The sequence below is a fragment of the Aquila chrysaetos genome, chromosome 15 (assembly GCF_900496995.4).
Source record: "Aquila chrysaetos chrysaetos chromosome 15, bAquChr1.4, whole genome shotgun sequence".
NCBI lineage: Eukaryota > Metazoa > Chordata > Aves > Accipitriformes > Accipitridae > Aquila > Aquila chrysaetos.
In genome coordinates this window covers 20817272-20840387 of record NC_044018.1, presented here as the reverse complement: position 1 = coordinate 20840387, position 23116 = coordinate 20817272, and the positions used below count along the sequence as shown (strand labels likewise).

General features: G+C 35.6%; 1 protein-coding gene across 2 annotated transcripts in view; it reads left to right on the top strand.

The window, feature by feature from the left end:
- The window catches only part of SNTG2 (syntrophin gamma 2), a 299806-nt gene that overhangs the window by 250568 nt on the left and 26122 nt on the right, over nt 1–23116 (top strand). For both annotated transcript variants that reach the window (XM_030038043.1, XM_030038044.1), the window contains 3 exons: nt 1713–1829; nt 11337–11408; nt 16034–16243. In XM_030038043.1, coding sequence (XP_029893903.1) covers nt 1713–1829; nt 11337–11408; nt 16034–16243 — 399 coding nt within the window. The remainder of the gene's footprint in view (nt 1–1712; nt 1830–11336; nt 11409–16033; nt 16244–23116) is intronic.

Here is a 23116-nt window from a genome sequence, read left to right as displayed (position 1 = left end):
CAAACATGACTTGATGAATGTAAAGGAGAATATTATATTGTTTGTGCCCTGTGATTTGGACATTATTATTTTTGTCTGTATTATTTGATATTATATTACCACAGTGATAAACTCAATATATAATAGAGTTTGTAGTAGATTATCAACAATACTGTAGTATATTTTTTAAAAGTAATGAAGTGTCTGAACATCCTGTTTCTAAACATTTGCTGACTACTATAGAAACAATGTTTTGGTGAGAGTTCTTAAATTTACACAATAGCAAAGTAAGAATTGGAAAGGCTACTATATTTATTGTGCTGTTTCTTAGATCTCCTTAAAAAGTTAATGCTGGAGCTTGGTAAAAGAGTACAGAGAAGGATAATCTGGCTCAACATAATGATTTATTATTTATTTCTGAATAAGTTGATTGGTAAGAAACGTAATTGATGCATTAAATAAAAAAGTTAGAAAACAATGTGTGAGATTTTCATGATATAAGAGTATGAGCATACGTCTATCCTATTAGCTACTCCCTGTCCATTCTTTCCACCTTTGTGCTCTGTTGGTAATGACTACAGGTACGCACACTGGGCTTTCAATAGAAAAGCATTCCTGAGATCATCAGATTTTTCCCAAATCTATCCATGGAGCATATGCGGAATTTTTCATGCAAGTTAATGAATGCCTTCTTCAGGCTGTTTCCACTGACTTCCAGCAAAACTCTGTGGGCTCAGTATGTTCACAAGTGATACGACATTTCTGCCGATGTGTAACTCAGTATTTTCCATAAGTGTAGCCTTAATTGAAAATGAGCAAGCTTGTCAGCAATAGCTGTATATTCAGATTGGTGGATCACTCTAGATTGGAGTACCTGTTTCAAGGGCAATATCTTCCTCTTAATGTATGCAAAATGAAGCCTAAAATGTTTATGTTTTTTATTTTTGGTGGGTAACTATATTCATGATATTCTAATACCACACTATGGCATTATTCCTCTATAAATTTGCATTTACCTCAAAAAGGAAGCATCCAGCCTTACTTCTTGATTTTATTTTTTCTTAAAATTAATTTATCTGAAATATAAAGACATGTATTGTAATACTGTTAGAGCAAAGTTGTGTAACAACTAAATTTGACATTTAATTCTACAAGAACCTAAATCGTCATGAGATAAAGTGTATATTTAAAAAAGTATATAAACTCTGGAAGACAATCAGTGTGACAAAGACACTTTGTTGACAGTGGCAAACATGAGCATAAGGAAAGCTGTGTGATTTCAGATAAATCTCGTGATTTGTTCGGATGTGTTTCTTCAGAGGTACATGTGACAGAAATTTCAGTATGTCGAAGTTCTGACTGTGCTATAGATAATGTAGGATCATGTTTTTTATAAACTGCTGGCCGAACTATTTCAGTACACCTAGGTTTTCTGCTGGCTCAAGTGAGAGTCTGCTGAGGCATATACAGGTGGCTTTTAAAGTGGTGATTATTTCAGACAAGATTCAACCTGTACTGTAAGTTTAGTCTCTTCAAGGACTTCTGACACACTGGCATGAAACCATACACTTCAAGAGTTTGATCTAGTGGTGGGAAGGCAAATGTGAAGAAGGGGATGATGCATCCCATTCTAATATGATCACTCTTCCTTGTGGAAAGACTTGACCTATTCAGATATATCTTATGCTCCACTGAAAAATAGAGCTTTAATTTTAAATTAATTTCTTTCACAGGTCATACATATGGGATGGGTAAATGAGAGACTTGAAGGAACTGATTCCTCTCAGCTCTACAAATTCAAGTTTCTGGCACTGAAGGGTTCATCCTTCTACATTTTCAGCACTCCACCGGTAAAAAAATACTTTTGTGACAGTTTCATTGTAAATGGAAACCTGTTTGTTATGTCTGGGTTTGTTTTTCCTTACCAAGTGAAGTTGTCAGCTGAGATTGCAAAAGAAGTTAAAGCCATAGTTGCCACTGAATTTCAGTAAGCTTTAGATATTTAACCTCTTTCAAGGTCCTCTGAAATTCTTACCATAGCTGGATAGTTCAAAGAATTCCTAATCGGGAGTAAGTATTTTACTTTTTAAAGTTGTTAAGTTCAGATTTTTCTCTGGTTGGTTAGGCCCAATATTTCTTACCTTATTTATTCTGAAGTATCTTGTAGATGTAATGAGTTGGTAGTTACCCTGGTTTCTTAAAGACAAGATACATCATGAAATACACCATCCATACTATTAGTAGATACTTGTGGATTTTGCACACAGGCAAGGGATTAACTGTTACAGAAAGTCCAATGCTAATTGTACAGTTCGAACAAATGACATCATCTTGCTTTGATAACTTACACAGCTGGTAACGAGAATTCTATTTCACAACAGATGACTTATCTAATACTTCTCTAAAAAAAATCCTAATAAAAATTAATTTAAAAGAATGAAACAGAAATGAGCTGTAGAATTCTAAACTCTTAAAAAGTGACCCATACTTACCACATGGTATTGTTTTGTCCTTTCTTTCTTTTTTCTCTGGAGAGTCTTTGCTTTAAACAAATCGAAAAGAATAAAATGTGGAATTAGAATGCAATTTCAATTATACAGCTTTCTTACGTTTTTGCTCAGAAGGTGGTCAGTCTCCCAGTTTCTTCAGCTGATCCAGAGAAAATCTGATCTTTACATGTGTGCTATCTGCAGTACCTTTGGGAAGTACTCTTTGAACCTTATTTATGAACCTCAATGAGAAGCAATCAGTAACATTTTCTCTCTCTCTAGCTTGAAATTCTAAATCCAAGGATTCCTGTTAACTTCAAGCATTTTTAAATGGCCAGTAGAATTCTTTTTAAAATGAGACAACACATCTGGGAAAGTTTTATTTTTCCCCTCTAAAAAACTGTCTATATGTTAAGTCAAGGAACTAAAATTTGATTCAATTACTACAATCCAATTAAAATGCAAAAACAATACAAAAATATTAAACAAATAAATAACACACCACATGAATGCTTTTCCTTTATAAATTATAATTATTGTTTTCAGACCTGTTTTTGAAGAAACATTTTTGATATAATTAAAACTATCCATCTACATGATACTAATTGGGCATAAACTACTTCATTTATCATGTTCAGCACTCTACTAAGAACAGACAAGTGAGGATGAATGTTTGGTAGTATTCGTACCATGTTACTTGTCAGTATCTACTACACTCTATTGTGTTTCTGCACAATTTTTTTGTAGAAAAGGTGGTTTTTCAAAAAAATTAACAAAGGGCACCCCTTTGGTCAATGAGTTATGTCATCCCAGTAATCAGATACTCCAGTAAGTGTGACAGAGCCTATAAATCATAAAACCTGTTAACCAGTTTTCTTGCTATTTAATCATTGCACAGATGTTTTATATCAGGGGAGAAAAATAAAATGGGAAGTTGGCCGTTTGCAGCAGCCACCCACCTGGAGGACTCAAACCTGGATCTAAAGTCACGCTTCAGAGATGACTGTCCGTGTCCTGAGGGCACCTCCAGCCCTGACTGTCCCTGACCCCCTTCCCTGGGGCTCCCCTGACTCTCCCCACACCCCAGGACCCCATTGCAGCCCCCCCATGGCCACCAGCCCCTGGCCCAGCAATGCAGCAGGGCCCGTCTTCAGCTCCCCCCAGCCCTGTCCTGCCCGGCCGTGGGCCCCGACGAGCCAGGCCCACCCACGGGCCCACGTCCAGGCCCGGCCTCAGCCCGTCCCTGTCCCCAGGGAGGAGCCTGGTGCCCAGCGCTGGGGCTGCCCCCAGTCTCCGTGGCTGCCCTGCTCTTGTCTGGGGGCAGGTACTGGGCCTGGCTGGGGTGGAGGTAACTTTCTTCATAGCAGCCCGTATGGCAGTGGGGTTTGTATTTGTGACTAAACCAACGCTAACACACCGGTGGTTTGGCTGTTGCTGAGCTTTGCTTGCACAGTGTTTCTCTGTTTCTCACACTGCTCACCCTGGGGGTGGGCAAGAGGTTGGAGGGGACACCGCCGGGACAGTTGACCCAAATAGGCCAAAAGGATATTACGTACCATAAAACATCATGCTCAGCAACAAAAAATGGGGATTTGGTCTTCAAAAGTAGCCATTGCTTGGAGACTGGCTGGGCGTCTGTCTGCTTGGGACAGTCAGGTTGCGATCACCTTTGCACCACTTGTTTTTTTCCTCTTTCCTTCACTTATTAAGCTGTCTTTATTTCGACCCAAGAGTTTTCTTGATTTTGCTCTTCTTATTCTCTCTCCCGTCCCGCTGCGGGGGGACGGGGAGTTAGCGAGCGGCTGTGTGGGCGCTTAGCTGTTGGACGGGGTCAGCCCAGTACAGGGCGATGGGCTGGGCCCTGGCCGGTGAGGACCCTGCCCTGCCAGACCCCGGGGGAGCTCCCGGGGCACCCAGCAGCCACCGACCCGCGCTCTGCCCTGACGCTGGTTCTGTGTCACACGCCCCAGCTCTGTAGCTGCAAGCACAGGTCCCCACACAAAGCTGTGCATCTTCACTGTTCCACTGCTTGTAGAGGTATTTAATGGTACTGCTCTTACCATTACTCCCACTGACTTTTAGTATATCAAGTGAAACATTAAAAAATGGATTGTTCTATCACAAAAATACAGATGTTTTAACTTGCTTGATCTTTAGAAGACAAGAGTTTAACATTATATTCTATTTCAGAAATGCTTCTATGATGCTATTGCTATTTGTATACCGAATCAATGTGGTGTATCAGTGTATCAATGTAGTGCGCACAGAGTAGATTACCTACGAGTCATACAGTTATCTTTAGTTGCAATGACCTTACCCATAACTTTACAACTGCCTGTAAAAAGGATCTGGTACAATTTCTACTCTTTTTCTACTTCATTGTGTGCAAAAGATGATATGAATGTAAACACAGCTGCTAACTTTCGTAAGAATGGAAAACATAGTTGCCCATGGGCAAAAATAAAGAAAATTTTGGAAAAAATGTGGATATTATCATTTGAAAGAACTGTTCTGCTTATACTCCATTTCAGCAATATCTCAGATGGTGTTTCCAAAAATGTAGAAGCTTCACCATAGAAGTAAATATCAAGAATGGTATGATTAACAGAGAATGGTCTTTCTGCATCCCCAAAGTGGCTTATCTGACTGTATTTAAGAAATTTACAGATTTCATTTACAGATTGCTATATGAGAATTGTGACACATTTCTGAAAACTGCACGTGAAAAACACCATTGCACAAATAGAAATTATTCTTGCATCATTGTTAATATACAAGCAGTATTTTATTACCTTCTAAAAGCATCTAATAAATTTTTGTCAATTTTCAGATCTTGAAAAGGTTCTGAATTCATATCCCAGAAGAAATTGAAGAGACATTATTCAAAATTGTCATTCAAAACCAAACTATTTTTCATATCATTGAAAATTTCCAGAAAAATGAAATGTTTTGGGTTTATGGAATATGGGCTTTATGTAGGGGAGGATTGTACTGTTTGATTTTTTATATATTCCTCATAATTCAATAAGGTTTTTAAATTCAGGTCTTAAAGTAACCATATCTTTGGAGCTGTTGTGTTACCCTTAATTACAGAACTGTCTTTTTTCAACATGATTAAATAAATAACACTGAAGTGGTTTATGTGAAAACAGCTAGGCAATCACTGCATATGCTGCTTATAGTTTTAAGAAAAGGAATAAATACAAGAATAATGTGAAAGTAACAGAAATAGTTCCACCTTTGAAAAACATTACAGAGAAGAAAAGCTTGCATAATGTATTGAGCACGAGCAGTGCTTTGAATGTTAGACTACTGCTATGGAAGTTCTGAATGCTTGTATTTGTAAATCACATTATACATAATGTCAATGTAACATATTGGGAAAGAGGTGGCAGTGAGTTGGAGGGCATAAGACTTGACCATGAATACTTTTGATGAACTTTTTAACTCTGCAAACAAGTCTATTTTGTTCACATATTTGCTAGGATCTGACTGTGTGTGTTTTGTACCATTGAGTTTGAGTTGGTTTGGATGTCTTTAGGCTTCTTATACTTCTGTATTGTAGATCATCTCAAGAACATTTCTTGATTTTTTTTCTTTTTAATATCTTTTAATAATTCTTTTAAATTATACTTGGCTTATTTTTTCCACTGAAGAGCGAAGAGACCAGTGAAATGAATTACTCTTGACCTAAAAGTATTTAATCTTTTGCCTAGAACTTTTTAGTACTTCTAGGTGGGTTGGATGCTTCTGCTTAATTGTCAGATAATGCAGCATTCTCTGTATTCCAGTAATAAGTATTATAGCCACTTTGATCTTTTTTTTCCCTGAAGTTCTACTCTTTAAATCTATTCAATTTTATTTTTTTTTTAATGTTTGGGGGGGGGCACTGGAGATTTCTAGAATCAGATTCAGTGTTCATAGAAATTGAAAGAGTATGTTATGTTCCCTTTGACTTTAGTGAATTTTGAAGTGTGATTCTCTTTTACATGGACCCCATATTTATTTTTCATGACTAGTCAGTCCTTTAGTGCTAATCTCTGAATAGGCATGGAAGTCTTTTGTGCTTATTTTATAATTGCAGAATTCTCTTCTAGGGAGTAACTGTTTTTCAGTTTGTTGTTTACTACATGTATGTGTCAACGAGTTTAACTATTGTTTTCTCTCTATTTTAAATCATAACTTTTTAAAGAAAAATCAATTATTAACACACACATTTAAAGCTAAGTGTATTTGGAATATGAGCCTGAACTGATGCTGAGACCGCTTGGTCTAAGTAAAACTAGATTTTAGTAGTTTATTTATTTTTTGAAATCCACTGTAATGCCTGTTTTTAAAACATGAGGAACTTATAGAAACTCATGCTGAAGTAAAGTACTTCTGCAACACTTAGCACTTTTGTACCTCTACATACTTATTTCAGTCTCTCATTATGGACTTAAAACTGTAACTTCAGGTTCCTATTTTTCTATGTTCATTTTTATTATCTCTGTGATCAGCTCAGTGTTACATGTGAGTTTACAAATGTGTTATTTTACAATCTTTCTGAAAGGATTAATATAGCTAAATATCTACAAAACCAAGTATTCAATACGTCACATAATGCTGTGAGTTAGCTAAGGAGTTGGTCTTCCAATAATAATAGTAGCACTCAGCTACTGTTGGTCATAAATTCATGCATTAGACAAACAAGAATTAAAAGTGGAAGCTCAGTGAATTCTAATTGGTACTTTCATGTATTTTGACACTATTTTTGACGGAACTAAATTCATGTGAATGAAAGTAAGTCTCATTAAATGACCCATTCTGAAAAATATTTTTTAAAACATTTTGTCAAATGCTTTACTAAAAAACAATTATCTTGTCAAGCTAAAATAAACCCAAGTAATTGCAATGTATAGAATACCTACAGGAACAATTCCAAGGGGAAATAATGAGAAAAACTTTTTTATTGCCTAAGGAATATATTTCAGTATCTCATTTATCTTAGTTACCTATCATTACCCAGTTGTTAAATGTGTGATGATGGATAAGCCTGCAATACACTGAAACATCTTTTAAAGCAAATGAAGGATATTGCACTTTTTGTGAACTTTTGTGATTCTTTCCAGCTTTTCTCATTGACTAGAACTATATGATCATTTGTGATTTTTTTTTTAAAGCGATGCAGTCTATAACAATAACATTTTAAACTTAGACATACTATGATAGTTCTGAGAAAACTGTAAATAATGTCAGCTGCCTCTTTGAATTCTAGTATCCCTTTGCAGATGTTTGTTTCCCCTCCTTAAAATCCCTCTCAACATGTCATTCGTACTCTGCTGATGACCTTGCACACTATGATATTCAGACTGTTTCACTCGTGGCTTTAAGTATGGTAGCCTTCCTCTGACATACACAGTAAAAGAAAATCTGGGCTTGTATAGGTGCCAACAGTTATCATCGTCACTAGCTGTCTCTGCTGAAAAAGTCATAAGAGGTTACAGAGAGTCAAAGGATGAAAGAGATGCACAGGATAATGGGGAAAAGGCTGAAGTATTCAGAGTGAATTTAATGGTGCAGCAGTGTAACCATAGTCCATGATAGCATCGTTAATAGCAGCAAAGAACACAAACAGTTTAAATTAATCTTCAGGAATCAAAACAAATGATACGAGCAAGTGAAAGGTCAGTCATGTCTCAATAGCTTTTAGGTTATAGCCTGTGTCACTAAATTCAGTTTCACGAACAGTAGATTAAGTCAGTGCTTATGCTTTTATATCTTGTATAGTCACTAATAGGAATGAAGAATTCTCTTGCTTTTAACTGAGATTGAAAAGAATCTTTCCCTTTGAGAAATTCAAGCCCAAATAATGAACTAGCCACCATTCTAGGCTGTAAACCTTATTTTGCAAGAAGCATGAAGATCTCTTTTGAGGATCAACAGTAATAGGCCAAAACCTGTATTATTTAATTATTTTCTTTTCAAAACAGCCATCAAAGTAAAAAAGATTTTCCTGTAAATAAGGATTGAGCAGAGACCTGCAGTACTTGCTCTATGTGAGCATGTTTAAATGTATAATATTTCTTTATGAATTGGCTTTATAATTCCTCAGTTTCAGTTGTTTCTAAGCTTGTGTTACTGCTTACTCTTAGCAATAATTAAAAAGCAAAACTCAGCTAAAATATTGAATGGACCTTACTAGAAGGAAAACAGTAACAGAAATCTAAAAATTAGAAATGTATGACTCTAAAAATTGCTACATCTTATAAAGTGATGGGAGGACAAGGATAATATATAAAACTGCTTTAAATTAATTTTCTAAAAAAGCTAACATTAGATTTACATTTGACAAAGTTCCTTTAAAGTAGTACTAAGTACTTTTAAAGGTAGCTATATGTAATGTTTCAAGCTTTAATTTATGGTGAGAAATGGCTTATGATAAAACAAAGTATATAACATGCTTTTACATATTCTACTGCATACATTGTATTCAAGTCATGTTTGTCATTCAGTTGTTCAAATATAAAAACTGTCAAGCGGAGAACCCTAGCATACAAGTCCCTTTATATCCTGAAAAGATGTGGTGATAGGACTTTCTCTTCCAGAGGTCTTCAGTCTCATTTGCAATAGGTGATTCATCTCACCTAAGTTTAGTCATCTAGAAGTTAAAGTTAGGGAAACTGGGAGAAAGAACTGGCTCTTTTTCTTTTTTTTTTTTTTTTTCCTTCTTTCCCAATATGTTGAAATTAAGATTAGATTATTAAGAATTAGATTAGGTTGTTAAGATTAGGTACTTTTGATGTCTAAATTTAGGTGGGATGCTTTCCACACTAAGAAGAAAGAATTCAGGTAAATTCTGAAACACTGCTTTGAAACACATAGCTGTGAGGTCTACTCAATAATAATGTGTATTAGTTTCAATTGGACTGGACATAAGAACATATAAAATTAGAAAGAAACTAACACCAAGTTCATATTACTCCTCCAACAGCAATCTCTGAAATAACATTTAATAACCAGTAGAAGTTACATCAGTCTGCACCTAAGTGTTGTAGTGGTTTGGATTTTCACCATTTTATTACCATTTTGCTTAATGGCTTAGAATTTATGAAGACCTGGAAATTCAACTTAAAATTAATTTAAAGTCATGTTGATCTTCATGCAAAACATTAGGAACAATACTGATTATTATGTGTTACTGTGAATACAGAGAAAAATAATCTGTTACTGAATTTCATAGCTTTTTCCTAGTTAAGTTTCATTCACAGAAGCCAGATGTTTTACAGCCAAATTTTGATTTACCTAAATAATTTAATTTTTCTGCTTTCTTCCTTTTGGGAGGGGGACAGGAACAGGACAAAGCTGCATCTCCCTAGTATTTCAAAGTATCCAAATTGCTATTAGAGTCACCAAAACACTTCTTTCCATGTGCTAAAAGCCTCAGAGTTACAATTTAGTCAAATTCTTCATATAGCTATGCAGCCATTCCTGTGCATTCACCAAGACCTAGGATTTTGCTCTAAAATATATAATCAAAATGATGTGTGTTCCCCTTGTATTTTTCCCATGTAAAGGTTCTTTTTTTCTTCTTGAACTACATAGGCTATGTAATGTTTTTAAGAGAAAACAGATTATCACATTATATCATGAACTAGAATTTAGGGAAAAACTTCAAATATCATTCTAACTGCCAAATTTTAACAGCCTGTCATGTCAACAGGATAAAGTAATGAAATCAAAAGAAAACTAAAAATATGTCTTTCCATATTCATTATTGTCCTGGGTTTGGCTGGGATAGAGTTAATTTTCTTTCTAGTAGCTGGTATAGTGTTATGTTTTGGGTTCAGTATGAGAAGAATGTTGATAACACTGATGTTTTCAGTTGTTGCTAAATAGTGTTTATAGGTAGTCAAGGGTTTTTCAGCTTCTCATGCCCAGCCAGCGAGAAAGCTGGAGGGGCACAAGAAGTTGGCACAGGACACAGCCAGGACACCTGACCCCAACTGGCCAACGGGGTATTCCATACCGTGTGACATCATGCTCAGTGTATAAAGTGGGGGGAGTTGGCCAGGGGGCGGATCGCTGCTCAGGAGCTAACGGCATCGGTCGGCAAGTGGTGAGCAATTGCATTGTGCATCACTTGTTTTGGATGTTCCAATCCTTTTATTATTATTATTATCATTATTAGTTTCTTCCTTCCTGTTCTATTAAACTGTTCTTATCTCAACCCACGAGTTTTAACTTTTTCCTTCCACTTCTCTCCCCCATCCCACTTCAGGGAGGGGAAGTGAGTGAGCAGCTGCGTGGTGGTTAGTTGCTGGCTGGGATTAAACCACGACAATTATTAAACACACAGTTGACACTCTTCTTAATTTCAAATATTGCAGTTACATAGTCCTTTCCAGTTTTTAATATAAGTATTAAGGTATTGGTGCCCTAGTGTATGTAAACTCAAATCTGAATTTAGGAACACATCTTGGTCTGTTGATTGTAAGGGTTTTTTTAAATTGAGACATGAAGCTGAATGACTCTGGGTTTGAGACTCTGGGTCCTCTGTGTTAGCATATTGGAAATTAAATATGCTTATGTAACTCACCACAGAGATTACAAAGAGGTTTCCATCGTACTGTAGTAATAATGGGGAAAAACATCAATGAAATTATTTAATACCTTTTAATTATAGTAAGACTCCTGTAGATGCTGTTTCTGTAAAAATTGAATGCTATTTGACAAACTTTTCTAAATGCTGGATATTAAATGTAGTAACTTGCCTATATTTAGAGTAACCAGTAGAATAATGATGGGTGAAATCTTTTCATTTTTTTTCATCTGTACATGATTTTTGAATAAAGAATGTGTTGTTAATATTTTCTTTTGGTATTATAGGTAAGCACACTAGACTGGGTACGAGCTGAAAAAATCTATAACCTCTGTGAGGTTCTATTTAAAATTCACAAGGTAGGTTTTCTAATGATTACAATGATATTATTTCATAAAGAAAGCTTGCCTTTTCCTGTTAATGATAATCTCAAGTTAATCTTAACTAGGAGTAGCCAACATTCAAATAGTTCATCTGTTGTTTTTTCTAGTGCATTAGCTATGCAAGTATAAGAGAATATGGAAAATGGATTAAGCTCCAAGTGAGCAAGTTACTAAAATCCTTCCATATTGAAGAAATTTTTCAGTATACAGGTGAGACACACAGCTGAACATAATGAAGCTGGATATTGCTTTTTTCTTAGTGGCTCAGATTTTTAAGTGACTGTGATAAAGAATGCTTTTGCTGTAATTCCTGGTCTATGTAAAGATACTTTAATTTCAGTAATTAGAAGTATAAAATTATGTCCTTTTTAGATCATGTGCAAATACTATAGTAGGTTTTACCTTACAAAGGGCAACATGGTGTATTTGTGTACCATAGAATTCTTCATTTTTTCCACCACCTAGAGACAGTGTCGTGTTTTCTGTTTAGCTTGTCCCAAGCAAGGATTTTGGAAAAAACCCTAGCAGTCTGTTTCAGTAATTGACTTACAGAAGATATTTTCTAATAAGTTGCATCAGATAGATTAATTTACTTCTCTACTAGCTAAGCAAAAGCTGCTTTGCAGGTGAGGTAAAGCTAGATGAAAGCCTACTCGCCTAAGACAGTAAAACCAAATATATTATCGGGGGCGGGGGGGGGGGGGAGAAGAAAAAGATCAGTCTTTTCAGAGAAAATGCTGTTTCACTGAAAGATTACAAAGCAGCTTTAGTTCTCACCAGCTGCTGTCCTACTCTCTACTATTCCTCCTTTCACCATGTACTAATGTTGTGGAGAAGGAAGGTTGTTGCTCTGTTACCTGTACAGATCCTGACTTAACATTGGTCTGAAGGAGAACTGCTTGACTATTTTGGTTTTGGTTTTGTTAGGGTTTTGGGTTTTGGTTTTTTTTTTTTTCTGATGCAACACAGTTATTCAGGACAATTTACAGAAGGAAAAAGGGGAAAAAAAAAAAAAGAAAGAAAAAAAAGGTCATAGGCCTGACAATAACATTCCATTCCCCTTTACTGCCCTGTTCAGTGTAGAAGGGAGATCTCTGTAGCACTAAATGGCCAAATTCTTCAAAGAATGGGGTGGCAGGGAATTTCTATGTCCTGACTGCTCAAACTACTTGTCCCAAACTGACTTTCAACAACATGGGCACGTTTCCTACACCAATTTTGTTGACTGTGATTTAAAAAAAAAAAGAAAGAAATTGAAAACATGATGAAGTTAAAACCAACAGAGCAAGGAGCACATGGAATTTGATAGAAATCTAGAAAAAATATCTCTCAAATATGAGCTGATTTTTGCATTTTACAGAGGTGTCAGTCCCGTTAACTGGCTGCTAAAAGAGCTTCTGCTGTCAGCTGCCAATTTTGCAGCCCATCACTGCCTTTTTTTTGTCTGTCCTAAGCCTGCTGTCACTGGGCAGGGGCAGAACGTTCCCTTCTCTGGCAAAAGTGGGGAGAGGGAAGGGTCTTGGCCAATGCCATGCCAGGAAAACAGCAATCCTGGAGCTCGGGACTTGAGCTCAGCTCCGGAGTGCAGGATGTGGGAGCGCAGCCATATTCTTGTACGCACAGCATTATTTTAATGTGACCGTGTCTCCAGCTGGGTACACAGGGGCAACTTCAGGTCCTGCCTATCATTGAGGCAGCAGCACAGAGCAAAGGTTCTGTCCCAGATTATTTATTTGGTCTCCTTGATCTTTTTTTAAAATTTGCTTTTTCCTGTTACATAAGTCAGGCACCAATGAAATATATACCCATTATGCCTTTTGAAAAGATTTTTCTGTGGATTGGGTTTTGGGTTTGTTTTTTCTCCTTTAAATGTTACTACTGATTTGAAACTCAGTCCTTCCTTGAATATTCTGGTAATTTCAAGGATAATCTATCCTTAAAGCAAATTCTGTGATATTTTTTCATTAAGAAAAAGAAGTGGGAAATAAACCACCCAAGATTCAGCTCTTTAATGTTCTTGACATTTTAATAAATGAATGTTTAATTGCCAGTCTTCATGAGTACATTAGCTAAAGTGCAAAAGCTCAAATTCAACACTTTAACCTCTTTTCTGTTGATTCTTTGGTATAAATGGCAATGAGGCAAACTGAGCAAATCCAAAAAGATAGGAAAAAATCTTAAGAGATTAAGGTTTCTACATTGCAGACTGAAAGATGGACTTTATTTTGTAAAAACTGCCATTTGGGGAGGGTGTTCTTAAGGATTCAAACTAGTTAGAACTAGTGCAAAGCTGTGGTGGAGAGTGCTATTGTATCTTCTCACGAAAGATGGATTTTAAGGCAAGGTGCACTTACTCCTCACCTAATTGTAAGCTTCTCATCTATGTTTATTATGACAGAAGAGTTAAACATGGAAAATAAGAACCCAATGTGGAAATCACATTTTAAAACAAAATGTTTGCTGTATTTTAGATTTGTGTGTGTGTGTGCATACATATAAATACACACTTGCATACACAAACATGCATATGCAGATGTGTGAATTAAAATTCATATATATATCATGCACTTGCATATTCATGGACATTTAGTGGTAACAACCAGATGATTGAAAATGTGATCTCTTTTACCTCAAGTGTTTCTTCCTATACCTTGCCTCATACTCATAGTTACTGGAACTGTTACTGAAAACTTGTCTTTTTCAGGGGCAAAAATATTAGATGCATTTTTAAAAGCCGCCTGTCTTAAAAACAGTTTATTTTCTTTTATTGCCTGGTATTTTCACACATCACATTTTCACATGCAAAGTAAAAAATACTAATATAGTAGTCTATGAGCCAGGATGAGCAGCACTGAGTCTTGAAGCAGTTGTAGCTGTAATACCTGTCACTCCATAGCTGCTGAACACCAGATGATACACAGGTATTTTGTTCAGCTTCCTTTTCAGCAGTCCAAAGGAGCATTGTAAAATAACTTTGAACTTCCTCAAGACTGTTCTCTCCTCGGGTAGCTGCAGGGCTGTTTTTGACAACAAAGTGCTGCGTACCCTGGTGGCATTACGTGCTGCTTCTGAGGTGCCCCACAAAACATCCGTGGCTTAACAGACTAGACTTGAGTAAATTGCGTAAGGTTAGATTTGCTACCTTTGTGTTACTCTGTAATTCACCAGCACAAGCAAAATTTTCAGTTCCCATCTGAGTATTTTGACCCTGTTTGTGAATATGAGAGCAGTACACAGAGGAGGGTGTGCTAGCAGAGCATTGGTTTCCTCTGCTTTTCATTACTAAAAAGTGGATCTTCACTGCTGTCCTGTGAGGGCAGGTGTGTGTGCATCTGGAACAGGAGGGATGCAAGACCCTGAACATGTAAGCATTTATTTGACACGCATCGGAATATTTTACATTACATTTGAATGCTCAAATTCCAGTTGTTTGTTTGTTTTCATGTGTATGGAGTTTCAACTCTAGCCTCAATAGGCTATGATAGACTATTAGAGGTTCTGGAAAAATAAATTCTAAATCTTTATAAGGCTTTTCCTGACTACAAGTTTCTAGGACTTGGGTACTACTGCAAAGCTGCATTCTGGTCTTTTCAAAGCCACCTAAGTCCAGTCAAACATGACTGCTTTTACCTCAGATCTGCTTGACTAGAGTCAAGTATCCTAAACTTAACCTGGAGCGCTAGAGAAAGAAAATTCTGTTTGCAGGTGACTTTAGAAAATAAGAGATAACATTCTCTTTGCAAATTACTTTTTTTATTCTTTCAATTTTTTCTGCCCCATGCCATCATAGAGAAATGGAGATAGGAAGGGGCCCTATCTGATAAATAGAAATTTTAAAAAATGCATAATTTGGAAATTCAGTCAGCGAAAGTACTCAGATATATAAGCGGTAGCTTTTTTATTTAGTTTTCTCTATATTTATGCTAATCAATGAAGTTTGGAAAGATTAGGGAAGTTTCTTGTAAGAGTTTGTTTTCATTTACAAAACATTCTGTTACAGGAATATTTTTTATTAGGAAAGACTAATATGAAGTTTCTCTTCTTCATCTTGAAGGTGATGGCAGGTGATCTCACTTCACTCCCCTTGTAGTTGCAGAGCAGCATTGGCAGCTATTAGGGGACATTTGAAAGCTCATGTTGTCATTTCCAGAATTAGCCCTTGAGTGCTTGATAAATTACTGCATTCCTTGGTGTTTAGCCTATTGGAACCCAATTAGAAGAGAGTAATTTTATTCTCCTGTAAAGCTGGTACACAGCTCTTGAATTGTATTCAAACAATTCAGAGATTTCCATCCTTTTCGCTGTAACAATATATTGCTGCAAATTCTTTTTAAATTATGTATGTATTGCTTAAGTAACTGACAGTATTTTGGAACTGTAGAAGTAGCTCAGATTACATGACAAAGGGTAAAGTGAATAAGAAGCAAAGAGAGAAGTTGTCTTTGAAATTATTGCTTAATTCTCAGAACATTTCTTCAAGGTAATTATTGACATAATGACATAACGTATCCAAGTACCCATCACTTAGAGAAGACAATGTTGCTTTAACTGTTTGGTTTTGCTAGATGATGAAGAATCACATACTGAAACATGTCTTTCAGCTCTGGCTTGCTGATGATTGCTGGCTACAAGCAAACTTGTATTTAGGTATTCATCAGGACTTTGATCTTGAAGACCAGAGGCCATATTGTTTCAGTGTTATGGTTGGACACGGCAAGAGTCATTATTTCAATGTAGAGCTGGGCAGCGAGTTGGCAGTGTGGGAGAAATCATTTCAAAGAGCTATTTTCTTGGAAGTTCAAAGAACAGGGGTAAGTAATGAATAATTTAAATCCTGGAGCCATTTCATCAGTAAAATAAGTATAGCAAATTTTTAGATAATTTGTATGTTTAATAATTGCATCAGATTGATGTGCTCCATGACTATGGATCTGAGTACACTTTAATACACCGAAGGCTTCTGAAAGCTTCATCATCACATCCATATTCATATGTCAATGACTATGTAATAACAGTCTGTAAGTGTGCTATGACAGTCTGAAAATTGGAAGTTGACCTTGATTATAACAAACTGGAAATGAATACATTTTACCACTGGAAAACAATTTCTGTGGAGACTCTTTAGTCCACCTTGAACATTTTCTTCCAGAAAGCTTATTTTCCACTCACATAAGGCAAATATATTAGTTTTACATAATGGTTCTGTTTTCAAATAAGAAATATTTTGCTTTTACATTGTTAATTGTAAATGGGAATTGTCCTTGTTAACACTGGAAGTGTTTGAAGACTCAGCATAAAAGTGAGAGGAAAGTTTGTGATAGTCTTAAATTCTCAAAAATAAACAGTTTATCACTTTCTACTGGCAAGTAAAATTCTCTCAAGTCAATTATTTTCTCAGATCTGAGGGTGCATTTCCCATTAGGTGGTCTTAAATTTAAGATCAGGATTCCTGGTATAGTTATCTAAATATGGGTGTGTATTAGTGTTGTGGTGACTAAGCTCCCATTAGAATCGATGACTTGAGTCCAAAGAATGATTGTGCTTATCCTAAAGCAGATACCTTCTTCTAAAGGAGGTATTTTGTGGTATGAAGACAGAGAAGATAAATTGATTTTGATTTAAGTTGCAACTTAAAGCACCTCTATGCTGTTTTATAAACAAGTTATTTGCTGAATATCTAGATCCATACTCCTAAGTGAACTGGACCAGTGGTATGGGAATGTATGGATTAAAAGTATAGGCCTTCTCCAATTAGAACCATATTTACAGTTCAGCACAAATGCAAGCTTGATCTGGTATATTTGGGTTTGCAGGGACCTCCTACAGATGTTTACGATAGCGAGAGCACTGGATCACAACATTGTGTTACCACAGCTTGCAAGGAGCAGGAGTCCTAGCACAGGTGTTGAATCAGCTCTTCTAAATTTCCAAGTCTCTGTGATTCTAACAAGGTGTGCAGGTGGTTGCTTAGAACCCTTCCAATTGTCTCTTCAGACTGATGAGGTAATGAAAAAGATTTTGTAATGGTGATGCTGTTGCTCCTGCACTTCTGAGAAGGAATGCAGTTCTTCAGAAACAAATTGATTCTTCCTGAAAAATTCCTGGGCATCAGGGAGGGATTAATAGTTCATATTGAGTATGCATAAAGTATTTTCTCACATGAACTCTCCAAGAAATTATGATATGACTGTTTGGCCAACCATTCAATGATCCTATTTATTATCCGTATGAAAAGCAGATAATATATAGTTAAAATTAAGTATAACAAAGGTGAAGATTAGCTGGTGCTGTAGCTGATTCAATTTCTGAAGTATTTATTGTTAAATATCAAAACTTGTTGTTCTTTTACAACCTAACAATCTCAAGTTAAGGGATGATTCTTTGCTTGTGCAATGATCTTTTGTCATTTGAATCCAACAATCTTCCAGACCAATATCACACAAAAGACATTAATATTTCTTCTAGCTGTGGTTTAACCTATCTGAAACCTCCAGGAGAGGCATTCAATTAAAATCCTGATTACACTGTTTAAGTCTCCATATGTGTGTTCCCGTATCTTAATTTTCTCTCACTCAGTTGCATACATTCAGGTTTGTTGTAAACCACTGTGTCAGTAGGATGCAAAGCACTGCGGTCACTCTCCAGCAGAGAAAAATCTTTTGACTCCACTATTTTCTTTCTTTCTTCAAGACGTAAGTGCTGCTTTTAATGTCCTTTTCAGGAGGATATCAAGAGCAGCATGAATGAGGTGCAACTTAACATTACATAGATTATTTCAAGCCATAGAAAAAGAACTGGCATTTCAGTATCCAGAAAATTGAAGGTTGTCACTGGTAGGTTAGATTGTCCATAAAAATTCTTTCTTTTGGAGAAGGACCATAACTGCAGTTGGAAATTCATTTTTATTCATAAATGATTGGGCAAGATTCATGGCAGGTGTTGGATTGCACCATGTCATTTCAGCCATTCTTATTTAAACGTGGCTTCGTTCTGTTTTCTGTTGAGGGTCATTAGGATCTTGCTTTGACAGAGTTGTTGTTAACATTATCCTGTACGTGTTCTTTATGTTTAGTGTTTCTATAAGAAGAATTGTATTTCTGAGAAGATTCTGTACTTACACAGTTTATGAAAAGTAATGTTAAGGTGCAGTTGTACATTCAAAAGTGCTTTTGAATTTTATACTGCTCATGTTGTGTGATTTTTTTATACATTTCTTCTGAAAATGGCAGCAGTGTTAAATGACAGAAAGAATGCGATAGAGCAAGAAGTAATCCCCCTCACAATATAGTTCCCCTTTCTGCTATATATAGAGCCATATTTCAAGCTGCAAATGCTTACAAAAAGGAGTCTACTGAGAAACTATGGAATTCAGTGATCCTGATATAATGAATCCATTTACAAACAATTATAGCAAGCAGACTTAGGTTAAATCCATGTGCTAGAAATAACAATATTTTCTTTCTATAAAAAATTTTCTAGTCACTGGTGGCATAATTTGGACAGATGGGGGCAATAAAAATGCAATAGAAGTAGGGCAGGAAGGCAGTTGAAAGGCAGAAAAAGGAATGTTAAAAAGTATTTCCATGAGGTCAAATCAAAGTCAGCATTGCAATGGAGGAAGATAGGCAGTGAAGTCCTCTCAATCGTAACTAGAAATTCAATCATCTCCCACATCCCAGCAAGCCTCTCTGTCTCACTTGGAACATCCTAAACAGTGCAAGACCAATTAATGATGCTCAGATGAAGTAATTTTTTTCTTTTTTTTTTTCTTTTTTTTTAGTTTTTTACAGTGTAGGCAGTCTTCAAAAATAAAAGGCTAGCACTTCTTCCAGATCCCTTACTAATTCTTTGACCCTTCAGGATAGTCTTGTCAGTACTATGGGATGTTATTCCATGTTTTTTCAATGTTGTCTTTTTTTAAGTTACTTTCTCAGTATTCTTTCCTCTCCTCAAACAGTTCTTTCCAAAGGAAATTATCTTGACTCATCTGACTCTTGGATATGATTGTTAAATTAATGCAGAAACATCTTGATGGGATGATTTGGATCTTTGGGGTCTTCAGTCTTCTTCCACAGAAGGACAGAGAAGGATATTGCAGTAGTATTTGGTAGTGGCCAGAGGGAAGAGTAATACATTTTACTGTCAGCTGTAGAAAGGTTGGGCTAACTGTTTTGCCATCTTAAACCTTTGTACATAGATGGCAGAAGACAGAGAACAGGAATCTGCTTCACAAGATGGAAGAGCTCTCAGGAGACTGAAAAAAACATGCAGGGGGAAAATCATCTACTGCAGCGTCACTGAAATACCTGCAGTTGGTGTATAGCGAGGAGACATGGTTACATACTCTCCTCATTTATCTAGCAACTTTTAAACATGAAAGAAAGTTTTCCCTTTGTGCTTCCAGCTGTGATGCAGATGCTGCAAGCTCTTTTGAATCCTCATACAACTGAATAACCTAGTTTCATGAAACCATTTGCTTTACTTGGACAAAAAAAAGTTGTTTAATATGAGTTACTGCAAAAATTAAAATAGGTCAGAAGTTGGATTCCACTCAATCATAACAGAATAATCAAGAAGTTTTGCTGCATGGTTATTTTCTGTGCTTAAGCGTAAGTACTTCTAGTGAACTTATTTCCATTTTGTTCTTAACTCAGTGACTGATCTTGACAGACAAATAACCCCTGGAAATAAAAATATAATATATATTTGTTGAGGACAGGGATATGAATGTATTGTGCTAGAGAAATGCTAGCAGTAAAATTCGTGTTCCTGGAATGATACAAATTCCTGCTGTGAGGAATACACATTAAAAATAACAAAAAAAAAGGTAGTTTGGTTTTTTTTTCCCCCACAAATGTAGTAATAATATTTCACTTAATCCATGTCATGTGAACATTATTGGAAATCCAAAACTAGTTTATAATGAACATAAATGTATGATGCAATTATCCCATGTTTTCCTTCTTTATATTTCAGTTAACATGTATCTGCTTGTGTGGATGTTTTATCTTTTTGTATGTATTTTTAACATTTACTTTTTTTCCTAAGAGTTAACAACAAACCATTCTCTGTAGTGAGATTCTTGATGCTGAACATGTAAGCCAGACTGGCTCATTGTGGCTCAGAATTGCTTGCTAATTACGTCTGTTCCTGGATAAATGCAAAAATAATTATTGGGAATAATTGTGCATGCAAACCTGGAGCTTTGTTTCTATAGGATTCCCATTTCAATTTTCTTTCCACAAATATTGTGCTGGTAAAACACCATGATTAAAATTCCTTAAAAAAGAAACAATAGTTAAAACAAATGCAATTAATTAATTCCTTTTCTGTTTTGTAAGCAACAATGAATTCCTTTTCAATATTAGTTGGTCTGGCCAATCTCTGTTTTCATCTGTGAGCATGAGTAGTGTTCCACACATATAAAAGATGTCAGACGTGAGAGTAACATATCTTACGGTATCCTCAGTTCACCGTCTTCTTGTTCCAGACTTCAACATTTCCGTCTATACACTCTATGTTCTTCAGGATGATCTATATGAAATGCCTGAGGAGTCTACAACCACGTTATTGATGATTAAAACAAAACAAAACAATCATGTAATTATTTTGAAGAAGTAGTTTACACAATATCCTTTCCTCAGCTTTGTATCTCTTTCCCTTTTTGCTTGATGGACTATTGTTGACTAAGTGTTTAGTCCTGGTTACTTTTTGGTATCCTGTCTTCTATTCATCTTTTTTAATTTCTTTGTAAAATCTTGTCATAGAATTTACCAGTTCATCAGTTTTAATTAATTTCTAACCCATTCATAATATTCTCATCTGAGAAAGCTTAAGTTGCTTTCCATGCAACATACATTGTTTATTCTAAAAATCTCTTCAGAATCCATACTGTTGACAGAGTTTGGTTTTCACATCTTGTTTTTCTAGAAAAGATCTATGGTTTTAAAGTTTTCTTTATAAAACTTGTCCATGTGCTGCTTCCCTCTCATCCCTTCTCCGCAGCTCAGCCAATAATCTGTGCAATCTCCTCAGTCCTACAACCGCTTGCTGTTTGTTCTGGACTGTTACTTAATTTTACATGTGTATTTCTGTTAAAAATCCTCTGAAGGGGTTCGCTAGAACTATTTGAAAACATACAGAAGTGAATAGGTTGCTTCCAGCTGATTTCAAGAACCTTTCCAGGAAAGTAGTATTTTCTCATAATCTCCATTTAAAAGCATTCAGTTGACTATGTTGTATAAAGTATCAATATAGTAGTGACTGTGTGCATAGATCTTAGAGACTGTGTCCCAACTGGGACTTGGGCAGAGGTTAGGTATCTTTCCACCCATCTTTCTATCACACCTAACCTAACTCTTCCAACTACCTGATTTCTGAGATGCTCAGAAGACTTTGGGTGTCTCAGTAACTCTGCAGTTAAAACAAACACAGTCATTGTTTTAGGCATCTTTGGGAATTAAGTGGTGCTTGAGAAATGGTAGTCTAAATCACCCTCTGAGACTGAGCAAAAAAACTCCACCTAAATAAACAAAATCTAACAGAAATTACGCAATCTGAATAAGAAGTAATTGTCTTTTTTAGCTTATCGAACTATTAATTCTTCATTGTAAACCAAGAGGATGAGTAAAACAGGATTGGTTAATCACAGTGTAATCCTTGTGAGTTCCAAATAATGTATTATTTAAAATGCAAAAATGGTAAATACAGTTGGCAATGCTATCTTAATTATCTTTATATTCCATGATGATGACAAAGCATATATGAAACAGAATTATATATATATAGGAATCCCTTTAAGAATGGAAATGCCACCATATGCTAATTTCAGAACTAATTTCTGAAACAAACAAATAACCAAACGAATATCCTCCTTAAATGAAGGTGAGATATTAAATAGCATTTAGATTAGGTTAGATTTATAGGGTCATTAAAAGATACTTATCAGTTTGTTACCGAGAAGCACTCAGTTTAATTACACAATTAAGTTTTAGATTGTGTTCATTATGTACAGAAATCTTATTACAATTCCAATTTAGCTGGTCATCTTTAGAAATGCTATTAGATTCTAATTCATTTTCACACTGATGCAAAAAAAGCACCATTCTCCAACACAAAGAAAGATGCTGAGAACCATACAGATTAATTGTAAATACATTTGTAAAAATGATTAATAATTCAACAATTCAGATGCCAGGTGAGAATCAAGCAATGCGCCTATTACAATTTTAACAAAAGCAAGAGAATGTACCAATTTACGTGGCTGTTGAACAAAATCTTGTTTACACATACTGTATTTTAAACATGATTAATATAAAATGTTGATTTTCATGAAGCTACACCAGTATTTCTGCAAATAGTAGTATATTCTTAAAATTACAAATTATTTATATTGAAAGGGTAAATCTAAAGACTTTTATATATATATCTCTCTCTTGATAAATCTCTTAATATATTTATATTTATTTATAAATCCAAAGGTTTAGATAACAACTATGTGGTGTGAGTCTGGTTTCGTCATTATTTTCCAGAGGATCTTATAGACTTGAATAAGGATGAAACTATCAAAGCTGTCAAGAAGTCACTCTCATGGAATTTCAAATTTATAGAGTAATATTACCTTAGAATATTGATATTTGATTTTATGTTTTCAAAAGTTGGTGTTCCCTATTACTCTCTGCCCA